The following is a 17,279-nucleotide window of genomic DNA, read 5'->3' as shown; positions in this document are numbered from 1 at the left end:
GCTGTCTGCAATCATGCACAAGACCCTGCCAAAAAATGTCCAACACTTTCTGATAACAAAAACCCTGAACTCACTAGACTTCAATTCCCTATATCAGCACTCTGGTATATTCTGAAGACAGAGCAAAAAGAGACCAATCTGATCAGGGACAAAAAGCAAACTGGCATAAACAGAGACATAAGAATGGAAATTCAGCACAGCCCCAGCAGGGGCTGTCTGACCACAAAAACTGAGTAAACAAGACCAAATCTCATGTGAAAAAATAGCAGAGCACACTTAGCTTGAGAAGGCAGGAACAGAGCTGGAAACCAGAACCTCAGGGCAGGACAAAATCACCAGCACAAAATTAGGGAGTCGACTGCCTTAAATCCAGTCAGAGACTCCTGATGTCCACTCACAGTCCTCCTCCTCAGGTGGCAGGTCTCTGCCATTTAGATCAGCTTCATTACCTATTGTTACCACTAGAGGGAGCCCGGATGGAGAACTCATGACTCCTCTGTCAACACATCCAGTTCCACCACCCTCACCAGAAGCCAGAGGTAAACCAGAAAATGAGTTCACAACAGGTGGGCTTGCCTCCCAATCAGAGGCTATCTGCACGGCCACCACATATAACCCTCGGGCCCCTGTTCTTTAACGAAGGCAACATGGTCCCCCACCTGAAGAGGGCCACGGAAAGTAAAGGACCCGGCATTCACGTATATCTTGGCTCAAGTGTCGGCCTCCTGGATGAAGCCTTATCCTCTTGCTGTGCCCCGGTGTCGGACCTTGCCACTGGTCATCCGGCCAGCTGCAGCTCCCCCATTGGTGTGCTGTATTTCTTTGACTATGCGGCGCTCTTGCTGCTTCTTCTCCCAGATGACCTCTCACACCCAATGGGCCTTCCTGGAAGAGCGCACTGGAGATCCCTCTCCGCACGTGCTGCTGGTGCCAGACGGGACAGGTGCAGACCAGGAAGATGCAGGTGCCACCATCATCGGGAACGGTGGAGTTAGGAGCCGCGATGCGACCTGAGAGGAAGGCAGAACCACAGGAGGTGAGGGAGCAGAGGCCAAGGTGACTGACCGGTCAGACGAAAGCTCCTTACTCACCACCACCATGGTTTCTGCTGAATCCACCGGGAATCCTCTTGTGCAGCCATGGAAACTGGTGGTCGCAGTTGTGTCAATTCCCCGCAGGGCAGCTTCCAACATTTTCTGGACTCCCTCTGGTTCCTGTCAGAACACCGCCAGTCTTCTGAACTCTTCGTTCTCCACCGGCCTTCTATCTGGTCACCGGACGGGGTGCCATTCGATCAGCTCCTCTGACCACCAGGCCTCGAAGCGCAGACCCATCTCCTCCCGGGCCATGGATCGCCTCCAGTCCTGGCGACCGATGCCACCATGGAACAACATGCTTCTCCTTTCCATCATGGTGAATAATGGCATCTCCCCTCTGAACACACTGTCTTGCTCTGCAGGGTTCCACCCATTTGTGTGCGGGGTCACACTTGGCTGTTCCACCCATTTCCTTGGGTTTTGCTGCACAGGTGGGAACTTCATCTTCCCCCGCAACCATTTCGGGTGGGCTTTTTTCACAGGGAGGCGCAACCTCCTGTCTTTTAGTGCCAAATCTTCTCCATGATGCCCACGAAAGGTGGCAACATCTCTCATTTTCACGCCAACGGCCACCATCTTCTCGGCAGCAGTTGGCGCCATCTTTAAATTATCAGCAACCGCCATCTTTGTCTATTTCAGAGCGGTCACTGATTCACAAGCCCCAAGAGTCCTCTCTTGGAGTCTTGCAGTTGCTAGTTTGCGGGGGTCCATCCTGCCGACTTCGCCAAATGCAACAAGGTGGCACGGGGTGGTAGCCATGACGATCTCCTTGTGTGTGGCACACATCAGCGACTGTCCCCCCCGCCGGGTTTCGCTGATCGTGCAGGATCGTCCTGGGCCGTTTTTTGATCACTAAGAGTATATAACTTAGATGACTTTGTGTATGTGTATACCATGATTAAGGCTTAATTGCTGAAACGCGTTGGTCATATTTCTGCCTCATGTGTTACCCACATTGTTTTTTCATGTTTTTAAAAAGCAATTAAAAAACTGTTTTTAATACATCAGTGGATTGTTTCATCGCTGGAGCACATCTCTTCTTTTTTTCTGCTGATTTCTGACGCCCTGGACTGAGGCGGCTCCGTGCAGAGGACTTCCACTATTACAGACCAGCATGCTGTGGTGAGCTGACTTTCCTTTTCCCCTACCCTGAATTTTGATATCTTGTAGGACCTCTTGCAAGCATTCCTGTCTTACCATCACTTCTGCTCCTCGTGAGCTCACGTCATATTATCGTGCACCAGCTGCGCCAAGGCCTGCATCTTGTCATGGAAGCACATAACATACTCAAAGACCGACACTCCAGGGTTAGCTAAGTCTTCTTCCCAGACCTCTTTTACCAGAGCCAGGGGCCCCACACACGTTGTCCGTACAGGAACACCAAAGGGGAGAACCCAGTCGAGGCCTGTGGAATCTTCCGGTAGGCAAATAGGAGGTGTGGAAGGTACCGCTCCCAGTCGCACCTGTGAGAATTGACCAACATCTTAAGCATCTGCATCAGGGTGAACTGTTCGCACAGAGCTTTGGTCTGTGGTTACTTTGGATTGGTCACCTGATGTTGCACCTGTATCTGCTTACAGAGGGACTCCATTAGCTGCAGCATTTCCTGGGAAAAACCCAGTCAGGAGAAAATCTCCAGTTAGGCATTGGCCACCATGATGGCCTGAATAGACCACAAGGCTACCGCTTCCAGGTACCGGGTGACATAGTCTATTACCGTCAATGCAAAGAATTTCCCGGAGCTACTGGGAGTGCCCATTGAACCAACCAAATCTACTACCACCCTCCTGAAAGAGTTTTCAATGATGGGCAGAGTTATCAGTGGGGCATTGGGGCACTACCTCATTTTCCCCATCCTCTGACCTCTATTGCACAAATGGCATTAGGCAGCCATATTGACCCCCATTCTTGGCCAGGAGAAATACTGGGTTAGCATGGCCTTAGTTTTAGTTATCCCTAGATATCCGACCATCGGAATCTCATGCGCAATCTGCAACAACTCCGCCCTGAATGGATGGGGTACCACTAACTGTCAGTCTCTAGGCCACGCCTCCGGTGAACTTTGCTGGACCGTTACATGGTACAGCTGTCCTTGGTCCCAGACCACCCACTTGAGGTCTGAATCGAGGAAGAAGGCTGTGCCGCCTTCTCCTTATCCTTAAGAGCTTTCAGGCTGTTGTCGGTTTCCACCGCCGCCAGAAACCCCTGACTGGACATGGCCAGTATAGACGAGGCCGCCACGGATTCTGTCAGTTCCCTGCTACCTGTCTCCTGGCCTCCATCTGACCCGGTATCCACTTACTCGGAATGGTGGAAGCCATAAGAGAAATTGCTAGTCTACTTCTGTGTAAGTTAAGTTTTGCATAGAGTTCAAGACTTTGCAGGGAGTGGTAACGTGCATGTTTAATCATTGCTGTATTGCAGTTGAAATATGAGGCCTCCAATCTGGCGATCAATATGGATCTCAGATGTTGTTGTGCTTCTGGTTAGGGGATACTTGCTTATTAACCATTTTAACTGCCATATGGCCTTTGAAATGTGATATCTACAGAACATGAATTTTCAGACTATTGTGAGGCTCAGTGGTCACTCTGAAAACATCAAGATTTCTGTTTTTATAGGGAATCGGTCAGCAGGATTCATCCTCCAGGCTATTTATATGCACATTATTATTACTATTATTTATTTTATAGCACCATTGATTCCATCGTGCTGTACATGAGGGACGGGTTACATACAAACCACAAATAGAAATTACAATGAACAAACTAGTTACAGAGAGGTACAGAACAGAAAGAACCCTGCCCTTCCGGGCTCACATTCTACAGGATAATGGGGAAAGAGATAGTAGGTTCAGAGGTTTCGACAGCTCGGGTGTTAGTGAGGCGGGATCTCTGATAGTAGTGAGGTGGCAGCAGGGTTATTGCAGGCTGTAAGCTGTTCTGAAGAGATGGGTTTTCAAGTTTCTCTTGAAAGTTTTGATTGTAGGGGATAATCGGACATTTTGGGGCACAGAATTCCAGAGGATGGGGGATACTTGGGAAGGTCTTGTAGAGTGAGAAACCTAGAGGAGAGACGAAAGGCCTTGGGAGGACCAGAGATTACACGTGGGAAGATATCAGGAGATTAGTTTAGAGATATATGGGGGAGACGGATAAGGGACTGCTTGTAGGTCAGTGTTAGCAGTTTGAATTGAATACATTGTGGAACTGGGAGCCAAAGAAGGGATTTATAGAAGGGAGAAGCAGAGGAGTGGTGAGGAGAGTGGGGATTAGTCATGCAGCAGTGTTAAGAACGGACTGTAGAGGTGCAAGAGTGTTTTCAAACCACACAGTATAGAGTCTGTCAATCAAGCAGGAGACAGTGCTCTGTGTGGAATGGAGCTGGAATGACTGAGGCTTCAGATCTACCATAGCTCTTCAGCTTTATTTGCTTATCAATTCAAGCTCTGATATCTCTTAGTAACAGAGGAGCAGACTGGCCATGTAAAGGTATTGCTGGACTTGTTTCTAAAAGAGCTTCATGTGCATATAAACAGTTTGGAGGGGTGAAATGCTGCTGACAGATTCCATTTAATAAAGATAACTTCATAAGTTTCTTTTGAAAATATGTTAATTATAAACACTCACTTTAAACAATTTCATTTTCTGACCATACATCCATACTATTATGTATTTATGAGAGAGAAACTGGAGAGGAAAAAAAGGGCAAATAGGGTCTTATCTGGGTAGCAGTGTAAAAGGATATGCACAATTGTGCACACAACCATTTATGAGGCTCAAGGCTGCTGCAGACCCATGAGGATAAATGCATAGAACTAGAAAAACAAATGGGTTATTCTGCACATTCACTGTCCTGATGAAGAAGTTATACACTTTAAAAAGTGTTGATGAGTTAAACCACCTGAAATTAGATTGGAACCCTTCATTTTTTCTCAACAGCAGAGCAGAATAACCCACTTATATCTCCATTTTTATGTATTATGGATATGTGACATATTGGTTAACTACTAATATAACTAAGTTATGTTAAAAAAAGAATAAGAATGACTTAAACAGAGTAAATCGATTTATGTTATAGCTAAACATACTAAAAATAGGTCTTATTTCTATTTTCATTCATTATTATTATTAAATCTCTAATACTTGCAATACTAATGCGCTATTATAGCCCACCTCCAAATCTGTTCATCATGTGATGACTTATGTATAATCTCATTTATTTTAAGGTACAAGTTAGCAGTGACCAAACATAAGGAGGCAGAGGCTGAAAGTAGTTCCATCTACAATCAAAATAATCCTTGGAGTCCCAGTGTGACGTTCTCTAAATTTATAAATAATGAGAATATAAAACATCAGGTAAGAAAATGTGGGTGAAAGAACATAAGTATTTTACTATATGAATCCATCTAATGCTGAACATCAACATTTAGACACTTTACGTAAAATGAATCATTTAACTTCCAAAATGTTATCAAACTAAAAATCATCACTACTCAACTGTTCTCTTCACCACCAGTCCAGTGCTGATGCTCCACAGTCCTCTAGGTCTGTTTTTCAACACAGCCAGCATGTCACCACTGCAACTAATCAGTTGTCCTGCAGTCAGTTACCATATTACTGTCAGCATGGTTCTGAGCTGAGTGGGTGATGCCAGTTAACTGTGGCATAACTAGAGTCCTTTGAGCCTTAGAGCAAAATTTGGACAGGGCCTCCATCTCTGTGCACTATATTCATAAATATCTCCTTATCACACTGAAATTTTTAGATGACTGCCTGAGAAGAGATATTCAACGTGCTAAACGTATTAAAATACAATAAATATGCCAAAAGGATCTTACTAATGATCCAGCCTTTTTTATTTTATTACCTAAAAATATTAACAGTGAGTTGAGTTTATATATAGTGGGTTAAATTTCACTGTCCTGTGTGTTATGTGACATTGTCACTGGTAAAGTACCAGATGGGAGATATGTATCATTGAGGATGTTAGCTTCAGTGATATGAACCTGAGGGCAATGTTCCAGCACATTAAGTGATGAGAGGGGTTAATCGCACTTTTTTTTCGTGTTCTGGGTTTTTTTTGTGAACAGCTGAAGAATGGGAGGGAGGCTGTTCACCATATTTCCACCCCAGCATGGGGTCTAGAAGGTAAATAGTCATCCTTTCTATATCATTCAGTGTTCGGAGTGTCTGGAGATGAGAGCTTCAGAGCTAGGTTTAGGGTAAAGAGAGCTGAACCCTTTTGTTTTCCCTGAGCGGGCGGATCCCCGCAGCAACATATTGTCCCTTTATTCCAGAAAGGCAGTGTTTATTTTGCTGAACTTTGCACTGGTATGTTTCATACCTTTTTAAATAGTAACACAGAGACATTTGGCACTCGTGTAAGTGTATTCAAAAGAATTTTATCAAGTGTAGTAAATCCAGAAAAATAAGAAACGTTTCGGTCAACACAAGATCTTCGTCAGTCATCTGAATAGAGCATAGTGTGCACCTGAGTTAGGTCCCATTAGCCTCAAATCCATTCTGATGTCATTTGATGATTCAAATTTGTGTTGGTCAATTCCACATCATAAGGGCATCAAAGCAATGAGGGAATTACTTTTACCATCATCCCATGACACACGCGTGCTCTCTCTCTCTGCATGAAACTACTCACCCTTGTGCTCACCGAAAATTATTTTTTATTTGAATATTGTTTTTATTTAAAGCTTCAAGAGACTGCAATAAGCTCAAATGTGCCCCCCATAAGCAAATCGCTTTATGGCAGCATTCGAGGAGAAGATAGTGTACTCCAACAATCTTTTTCAGCAATATTCCCAGTTCTGGAAGCGCTACATTGATGATGTGTTCTGTGTATAGGGGGGCATCTTACTGCCTTCTACAGTTATTTGGAATGCTGAATTCAGCGTGGCCTGGACTAGGGTTTACCATACAAATAAACCAGCACAAATTGAATTTTTTGGATACACTGGTCATGAAGAATCTTCGGGCATAGTCTCTACTGATTTATATGGTAAAATCACAGATCACAACAATATCCTGAGGTTTGATAGCTTACATCCCTCACCCATGAAGAGATCTTTGTCACAATACCAGTGAGTGAGGAGAATAGTGTCCTATAAATCCACCTGCCAAGTGCGCCTCAATGAGATGAGTTAAAAATTCAGAGCCAGAGGTTATGCCTCTGGAGTCCTGCATCAATCACAATTAGTTACATCAGTTAATAATAATAATAATAATAATCTTTATTTTTATATAACGCTAACATATTCCGCAGCGCTTTACAGTTTGCACACATTTTCATCACTGTCCCCGATGGGGCTCACAATCTAAATTCCCTATCAGTATGTCTTTGGAGTGTGGGAGGAAACCGGAGTACCCGGAGAAAACCCACGCAAACACGGGGAGAACATACAAACTCCTTGCAGATGTTGTCCTTGGTGGGATTCGAACCCACTAACCACTGAGCCACCGTGCTGCACCACACAAAATTCAAAACGTGTTCCCGTCATGCCCACTTTTTACCCCTGCACTTACCAAATTCATCGATCTATCTGGAAACACTGGCACATAATCAAGACTGCCTAACATAAAATTGAAGAGTTCCAGGTTCTTTTCTTGCCCTGTTTCAGACGTTCTCCTAATCTGAAGGACAAATTAGTCAAGGCTGATATTGGCCCAATCACTAGAGTCCACCACAACAAAGGCTCCTAGCTACACCCAAGAATGGTACCTTCCATGTCTCTATTGTTTTCTGTGCAATAATATTTTCAAAGGGGACACCATCCATCATCCACACTCTAGTAAACGTTATCCAATTAAGGGTTTTTTTTTCCTGTGATTTTTCCAACGTGGTCTACTTGATCAAATGCCTGTGCGGTCTCTATCCAGACAACTTGCGTTGAGAAACATGTGATGGTGTCTCCGCGGCTGTTGATTTACATGCTTTTGCATATTTCCCATAAGGGATGGGGGCATTGCTCTAGAATCACTGCGTTGAGAAACATGTGATGGTGTCTCCGCAGTGTTGGATGTTGATCTCCATGAGTTCATTCATCCTCATTTTTTCATCTCTATCCAGACAACTGACTGACTGACGAAGGGCTTGTGTTGACCGAAACATTTATTTTTCTGGATTTTATGCGCTTAATAAAATTCTTTGAATACACCTACACGAGTGCCAAGTATCTCTACATTACAGTTGACGCATTTGGTTATCCTACTTGTACACCACTGTATTTCCAGAAGAGCCTTGTTTTTGTCTCCTTTTTTAATAAACTAGTATAAGATTCAAATAAGAAACGTTCCTGTGTCCAGCCCTGTGAGCAGCTGAGTGAGTCAATCGACCACAGTTACCTTATAGTCACTGATTTATAATGCTATCAGTACTATTGGTACTGTATTCATATTATCAACAAGCTGTCATCTAGATATAAATGTATTAACATCTGGGGTAAACACTGCTGCCACTCAGTCGGCAGTATAGCGAAAATGCTGCAGTTGGTCATTTCACAATCAAAATATTTCTTTATAATAGAGTCCTATGGTTGAAAGGATACAACGACACCCATCAAGACTGTTGGACTCTTACCCTTAAGTTTATAGAGTAATTGTTGTTTTAATTTATATTTGATAAATTAATAGCACAAATGAAAATATGCAATTTGTAATTAGTTTATCAGAGAAATCTGCTTCTTTCTCCGGCAGGACTGAGCTTTCACTTTCAATTTTCTCGATTACGGGTAAAATCTGTATTCAGTGAGGACAGGTTTTTAAATTACTGAGATAGGAGATGGCGGCTGTTACTGATAAGATTCTATGTAGAGGGAAGAAAGGCGGAGAGAGGAGCAAGAAGCAGAGCTCCTTCCTTTCTAGACAGGATATTATAAAAACACCTTCCATTTCCTATCTCAGTAATTGGACAGTCTGTTTTCACTGGATAGGAATTTTACCCCGAAATTGAGAATTTTCAAAATGTTCAATTTGTCATTGCAGAAAAAGAAGCAAATTTCTCTGATTAGATATATGGCAAAGTTTCTAAATTTTATGTGTATTATTGATTTATGGAGAAAAATTACAGCGACAGTTACACTTTAATATGTAATAGTTTTGATTTATATATTGATATTTTTTCATATATATACAGTTGTGGCCAAAAGTATTGACACCCCTGCAATTCTGTCAGATAATACTCAGTTTCTTCCTGAAAATGATTGCAAACACAAATTCTTTGGTATTATTATCTTCATTTAATTTGTCTTAAATGAAAAAACACAAAAGAGAATGAAGCAAAAAGCAAAACATTGATCATTTCACACAAAACTCCAAAAATGGGCCAGACAAAAGTATTGGCACCCTCAGCCTAATACTTGGTTGCACAACCTTTAGCCAAAATAACTGCGACCAACCGCTTCCGGTAACCATCAATGAGTTTCTTACAATGCTCTGCTGGAATTTTAGACCATTCTTCTTTGGCAAACTGCTCCAGGTCCCTGATATTTAAAGGGTGCCTTCTCCAAAATGCCATTTTTAGATCTCTCCACAGGTGTTCTATTGGATTCAGGTCTGGACTCATTGCTGGCCACCTTAGAAGTCTCCAGTGGTTTCTCTCAAACCATTTTCTAGTGCTTTTTGAAGCTTGTTTTGGGTCATTGTCCTGCTGGAAGACCCATTACCTCTGAAGGAGACCCAGGTTTCTAACACTGGGCCCTACATTATGCTGCAAAATTATTGGTAGTCTTCAGACTTCATAATGCCATGCACACGGTCAAGCAGTCTAGTGCCAGAGGCAGCAAAGCAACCCCAAAACATCAGGGAACCTCCACCATGTTTGACTGTAGGGACCGTGTTCTTTTCTTTGAATGCCTCTTTTTTCTCCTGTAAACTCTATGTTGATGCCTTTGCCCAAAAAGCTCTACTTTTGTCTCATTTGACCAGAGAACATTCTTCCAAAACGTTTTAGGCTTTTTCAGGTAAGTTTTGGCAAACTCCAGCCTGGCTTTTTTATGTCACGGGGTAAGAAGTGGGGTGTTCCTGGGTCTCCTACCATACAGTCCCTTTTCATTTAGATGCCGACGAATAGTACTGGTTGACACTGTTGTACCCTCGGACTGCAGGGCAGCTTGAACTTGTTTGGATGTTAGTCGAGGTTCTTTATCCAACATCCGCACAATCTTGCGTTGAAATCTCTTGTCAATTTTTCTTTTCCGTCCACATCTAGGGAGGATAGCCACAGTGCCATGGGCTTTAAACTTTTTGACGACACTGCGCACGGTAGACACAGGAACATTCAGGTCTTTGGAGATGGACTTGTAGCCTTGAGATTGCTCATGCTTCCTCACAATTTGGTTTCTCAAGTCCTCAGACAGTTATTTGGTCTTCTTTCCTTTCTCCATGCTCAATGTGGTACACACAAGGACACAGGACAGAGGTTGAGTCAACTTTAATCCATGTCAACTGGCTGCAAGTGTGATTTAGTTATTGCCAACACCTGTTAGGTGCCACAGGTAAGTTACAGGTGCTGTTAATTACACAAATTAGAGAATCATCAAATGATTTTTTGAACAGTGCCAATACTTTTGTCCACCCACTTTTTTATGTTTGGTGTGGAATTATATCCAATTTGGCTTTAGGACAATTCTTTTTGTGTTTTTTCATTTAAGACAAATTAAATGACGATAATAATACCAAAGAATTTGTGCTTGCAATCATTTTCAGGAAGAAACTGAGTATTATCTGACAGAATTGCAGGGGTGTCAATACTTTTGGCCACAACTGTATAATATATATATATATATATATATTAATTTTAATGGAAGCATTTGCAATCAGTGTTATTGATAATTTATTATTGCAAACAATCTTAATTTTGTTGGCAGCGGATTATTCAGGATACTCTCCAAGCGTGTGACAACAGCTTCTTTATTCAGGAACAAACAGGAACAATATATGATAAGCTGAATAGTTCAGGAATAAATCACTTGTCTGTCTCTGTCTCTATCTGTGCAGCATCTATAGCAGGCTGCTTCTCTCATACACAGACACAGGAAAACAGGAAATACAGTCACATGCTCTCCCTGTGTGAGCCTCTGTGAGGTTTTTTTTTGCTCTAACAGCATACAAATCTATCAGCTAAACACTCATAGACAGGAATGGAGATGTTGCACCAAACATATTCCAATACCCCCACTCATCAACTACTTATCCTGTTAATCACAACATTATATATTGCCTAGATAAGAGGCCCTTCCGATTATCAACAAATCGTACAAAAAAGGATTGGAAGCTATATACCATAAAATCAATAAAGTTTTATTATGAACAAGTTAAAATGCCTTATAGCACAATACAATACGTATGGGGGCAGTAAATGCAAAAGAAAAAGGCCTTAAACACCAGTACATGAGGTTCAAAAATACATATACATGAATCTTGTTGTTGATCCATAAAAGTATGCTATAAAATAAGAGTACAACATACTGATCCTTGTAGAAATTAAACTACCTCCAGATCCTTCCCCTGGAGGAAGCATTGACAGAGAAACACGCGTCGGGGTCCTGGAGTTTAAGCGGGCCATTTGGCATTTATACGCAGCAAGAGTTAGGAACAGGTAACATGTATTTATGAGATCTGAAAGTGTTATATATCTGTTGGTGAGCCGTGACAGGGTTCAGTTTTATGTATAGCACATGGCAGCACTTACAGCCGTCTTTATGTGCTCTTTTTCCATTTCCGTGATAGGGTTCAGCATTATGTTAAGCACACGGTAGTATTTGCAACCGTCTTAGTGCGCTCTTTTTCTCATGTCTAAAGCATGCAACTTATTAAGCTATGCGGATTACCGCAGTATTATGTTTTTGTATTGGAGCGTTTATTTAAGTGTATGACATGCAAATTATAATTAATGAGGCAATGTGGCATGTTGCAATATATATAATAAAAAAGGAGCACTTTATAAGGAACTTTTTCTAATGAGTATACATATAAAATAAAAGAAGGATATTTTTTTCTGGCAATTTTTTATTTGCAATTGCAGCTAAATAGTACGCCTTCACTCAAGTGCAAAATTATGCAAATGTAGTGTGTGAAACTCTGCGTTTTTTTCGCAATATTATACCTTCTATTAATTTTACTCTAACTATTCAGTGTCATATGAGGTTATAGTGATATATTTTTTACAACAACTCTTTTGAGCGCTAAAAGTAAATATTCCTATTATTGTGATTATCATATATATATAAAATTCTGATAGATATATATTTAATGAAATGTTATTTATTGTTTCTATGTGTCCTAAACTTGTGCATACGCTAAACTCTGATTTTTCTATGGTATGAGGCGCCTTGTTTTATATTTATATGTTGAAATAAAAATTGATATTTTAATAAACTTGTGTTTCTATCACATTTTTTTGACCTGGATGTAGTTTAATTTCTACAAGGTCCAGTATGTTTTATTGATATTCAAAGTGTGGCCAATTCCTCTGTGAAGGAAATGGGCTTGGGTAGTTTACTTATAAAATAAGAGTGTCCCAAAAAAAGTTAATGGAGCTTATAATGTAATGCTTCCAAGAGGAAAAACTCCTAAAGCAGGTTAATATATTGAATGAACAACAATTGATCCTATATAAAACCCCATTGAATCAGCTAGATCCTAATCCTTAAGTGGCAATGATAAATATATGCTATATAAATGCATAGTGCAATGTGTAGACAAGGATGCTATAAAGGGTAATGGGTGCCAGGCCTTCCAGATATGCTATGTCCATCAGCAGTAACCCTCTCCTTCTCCTCTCTAGCTATTCACATGCTTTACTTTTTGTAGCCAGCATGCTTATTTATTGCACTATACATTACCCTTTAAAGCATGCGTGTCTACACATTGCACTATGCATTTATATAGCATATATTTATCACTGCCACTTAAGGATTAGGATCTAGCTGATTCAATGGGGTTTTAAATAGGATCAATTGTTGTTCATTCAATATATTAACCTGCTTTAGAAGTTTTTCCTCTTGGAAGCATTACATTATAAGTTCCATTAGCTATTTTTGGGACACTCTTATTTTATAGTATACTTTTATGGACCAACAACAAGATTCATGTACCGTATATGTATTTTTGAACCTCTTGTACTGGTGTTTAAGGCCTTTTTCTTTTACATTTACTGCCCCCATATGTATTGTATTGTGCTATAAGGCATTTTAACTTGTTCATAATAAAACTTTATTGATTTTATGGTATATAGCTTCCAATCCTTTTTTGTATGATTTACTTATCCTGTTAGTCCCATTGTGTTTCTGAAGTCCACAAGCTTGGCTTTTGATAATGGCTTTGTCTTACCATCAGCTATCATCTTGTCAGACACTCAATAAACTCGAGTACACTATGTTCCACTAAGTCACGTAAGTGGTGATGTTTTACATCAATGTTCTCAGTCCTTGCACTAATCTTCTCACTGCTGACAAATTTAATGCATCCTTGGTTGTCTTCATAGATAACTGTTGGTTGAGCTAATGGCTTGCCGAAATCTTCCAAAATTTGTTTTAACCAAATTACTTCTTGACTTGCATAAGCAGCAGACATACTGTATATTCTGCTTCTGTAGAAGATAATGCGACTGACACTTGTTTTCTGCTGGACCAAGAAATTGAATTTTCTCCCAACTTGAACTAAAAACCATTTGTTGATTTCCGATCTCTTGAATCTCCAGCCCTATCCGCATCCACATAATGTCAGAGATTGAGATCTCCTGATGCAGATATCTTAAGATTTAGCCTTTGAATTTCTCCAAGATGTTGAAGAATTCTCCCAATTGCATTCCAGTCTCTTTGGCGTGGCTTGCCTACACGTCGGCAGAGAATTCCGACTGTGGCCATAACATTTGGACGAGCTGCGGCTGCCATGCACAGAAGCGCCCCCCACTGCTTGTCTGTATCTCTCATTGCTGGGTCGCAGATATTCTCCTTCCAACTTTAGATAGGATGGATCCATTGGTGTTGACGCACCTTTGGCTTCCAACATTCCAAACTGGTTTAGCATTGCGGAAATTTTAGAACTTTGGTTGAGAAGAAAACTCCCATCTTCCTCTCTCTGGACCTGGATTCCCAAACAATATGTCACATTTCCTAGGTCCTTAGTCTCATAATGCTGGTTGAGAATTTCACCTAGCTTTGCAATTTCTTTTTCATCCTGATGAGACATGATTACATTGTCTACATAAAGGAGAACATATATTTTTCATATACAAGCATGGATCAGCTTGAGATCTTTCAAATCATTCATCCATCAAAACTGTTCATTTTCAAGTTCCAAGCTCCTGCTGACTGCTTAAGTCCATAGACAGATTTTTGCATTTTATAAACAAGGTGCTCTTCACCCTTTTTAACCCCTTCACCCCCAAGGGTGGTTTGCACGTTCATGACCGGGCCAATTTTTACAATTCTGACCACTGTACCTTTATGAGGTCATAACTCTGGAACGCTTCCATGGATCCCGGTGATTCTGACATTGTTTTCTCGTGACATATCATACTTCATGATAGTGGTCAAATTTCATTCAAATAACTTGCATTTATTTGTGAGAAAAACGGAAATTTGGCGAAAATTTTGAAAATTTCACAATTTTCCAACTTTTAATTTTTATGCCCTTAAATCACAGAGATATGGCACCTAAAAAACTTGATAACTAACATTTCCCACATGTTTACTTTACATCAGCACAATTTTGGAACCAAAATTTTTTTTGTTAGGAAGTTATAAGGGTTAAAAGTTGACCAGCGATTTCTCATTTTTACAACACCATTTTATTTTTATGGACCACATCACATTTGAAGCCACTTTGAGGGGTCTATATGATAGAAAATACCCAAAAGTGACACCATTCTAAAAACTGCACCCCTTAAGGTGCTCAAAACCACATTCAAGAAGTTTATTAACCCTTTAGGTGCCTCACAGGAATTTTTTTTGAATATTTTAAAAAAAATGAACATCTAACTTTTTTTCACAAAAAAAATACTTCAGGTTCAATTTTTTTTATTCTACCAAGGGTAACAGGAGAAATTGGACTGCAAAAGTTATTGTGCAATTTGTCCTGAGTACGCTGATACCCCACATGTGGGGGTAAACCACTATTTGGGCGCATGGCAGAGCTCGGAAGGGAAGCAGCGCCATTTGACGTTTTTGGCTGGAATTGAGATCGGACACCATGTCGCGATTGGAAAACCCCTGATGTACCAAACCAGTGGAAACTACCCACAAATGACACCATTTTGGAAACTAGACCCCCTAAGGAACTTATCTAGATGTGTGGTGAGAACTTTGAACCCCCAAGGGCTTCACAGAAGTTTATAACATAAAGCCGTACAATTAAAAAATCATATTTTTTCCACAAAAATGATCGTTTCACCCTCAATTCTTATTTTTCCAAGGGTAACAGGACCCTAAAAGTTATTGTGCAATTTGTCCTGAGTACGCTGATACCCCACATGTGGGGGTAAACCACTATTTGGGCGCATGGCAGAGCTCGGAAGGGAAGCAGCGCCATTTGACGTTTTTGGCTGGAATTGAGATCGGACACCATGTCGCGATTGGAAAACCCCTGATGTACCAAACCAGTGGAAACTACCCACAAATGACACCATTTTGGAAACTAGACCCCCTAAGGAACTTATCTAGATGTGTGGTGAGAACTTTGAACCCCCAAGGGCTTCACAGAAGTTTATAACATAAAGCCGTACAATTAAAAAATCATATTTTTTCCACAAAAATGATCGTTTCACCCTCAATTCTTATTTTTCCAAGGGTAACAGGACCCTATAAGTTATTGTGCAATTTGTCCTGAGTACGCTGATACCCCACATGTGGGGGTAAACCACTATTTGGGCGCATGGCAGAGCTCGGAAGGGAAGCACCGCCATTTGACGTTTTTGGCTGGAATTGAGATCGGACACCATGTCGCGATTGGAAAACCCCTGATGTACCAAAACAGTGGAAACCCCCCACAAATGACACCATTTTGTAAGCTAGACCCCCCAAGGATCTTATCTAGATGTGGTGAGCACTTTGAACCCCCCAGTGCTTCACAGAAGTTTATAACGCCCGGGTGTGAAAATAAAAAATTCGTATTTTTTCCACAAACATGATCTTTTAGTCACCATTTTTTTATTTTCCCAAGGGTACCAGGAGAAATTGGACCCCAAAAGTTGTTGTCCAATTTGTCCTGAGTATGCTGATACCCCATATGTGGGAGAAAACTACTGTATGGGCACACGTTGGGGCTCGGAAGGGAAGTAGTGACGTTTTGGAATGCAGACTTTGATGGAATGGTCTGCGGGTGTTATGTTGCCTTTGGAGAGCCCCTAATGTACCTAAACAGTGGAAACCCCCCACAAATGACCCCATTTTGAAAACTAGACCCCATAAGGAACTTATCTAGATGTGAGGTGAGCACTTTGAACCCCCAAGGGCTTCACAGAAGTTTATAATGCCCGGGCATGAAAATAAAAAAAATCGTATTTTTTCCACAAATATGATCAATTAGTCCCCAATTTTTTTATTTTCCCAAGGGTAACAGGAGAAATTGAACACCAAAAGTTGTTGTCCAATTTGTCCTGAGTACGCTGACACCCCATATGTGGGAGAAAACTACTGTATGGACACACGTCGGGGCTCGGAAGGGAAGTAGTGACTTTTGGAATGCAGACTTTGAGGGAATGTTCTGCGGGTGTCATGTTGCCTTTGGAGAGCCCCTAATGTACCTAAACAGTGGAAACCCCCCACAAATGACCCCATTTTGGAAATGAGACCCCCTAAGGAACTTATCTAGATGTGTGGTGAGCACTTTGAACCCCCAAGGTCTTCACAGAAGTTTATAATGCCCGGGCATGAAAATGAAAAAATCGTATTTTTTCCACAAACATGATCAATTAGTCCCCAATTATTTCATTTTCCCAAGAGTAACAGGAGAAATTGGACCCCAAAAGTTGTTGTCCAATTTGTCATGAGTACGCTGACACCCCATATGTGGGAGAAAACTACTGTATGGACACACGTCGGGGCTCGGAAGGGAAGCAGTGACGTTTTGGAATGCAGACTTTGATGGAATGGTCTGCGGGTGTCATGTGCGTTTGGAGAGCCCCTGATGTACCTAAACTATTGAAACTTCCCACAAGTGACCCCAT

At 41.3% G+C, this 17,279-nt stretch overlaps 1 protein-coding gene across 1 annotated transcript in view; it reads left to right on the top strand.

The window, feature by feature from the left end:
* LOC141075531 (amine oxidase [copper-containing] 3-like) overlaps positions 1 to 17,279 on the top strand; it is a 111,945-nt gene that overhangs the window by 68,938 nt on the left and 25,728 nt on the right. The window contains exon 3 of the mRNA XM_073562623.1: positions 5,326 to 5,455. Coding sequence (XP_073418724.1) covers positions 5,326 to 5,455 — 130 coding nt within the window. The remainder of the gene's footprint in view (positions 1 to 5,325; positions 5,456 to 17,279) is intronic.

The sequence above is a fragment of the Dendrobates tinctorius genome, unplaced genomic scaffold, assembly GCF_039654945.1.
Source record: "Dendrobates tinctorius isolate UK_male_01 unplaced genomic scaffold, ASM3965494v1 ptg000360l, whole genome shotgun sequence".
Taxonomy (NCBI): Eukaryota; Metazoa; Chordata; class Amphibia; order Anura; family Dendrobatidae; genus Dendrobates; species Dendrobates tinctorius.
This window is presented reverse-complemented; position numbering and strand designations above follow the sequence as displayed.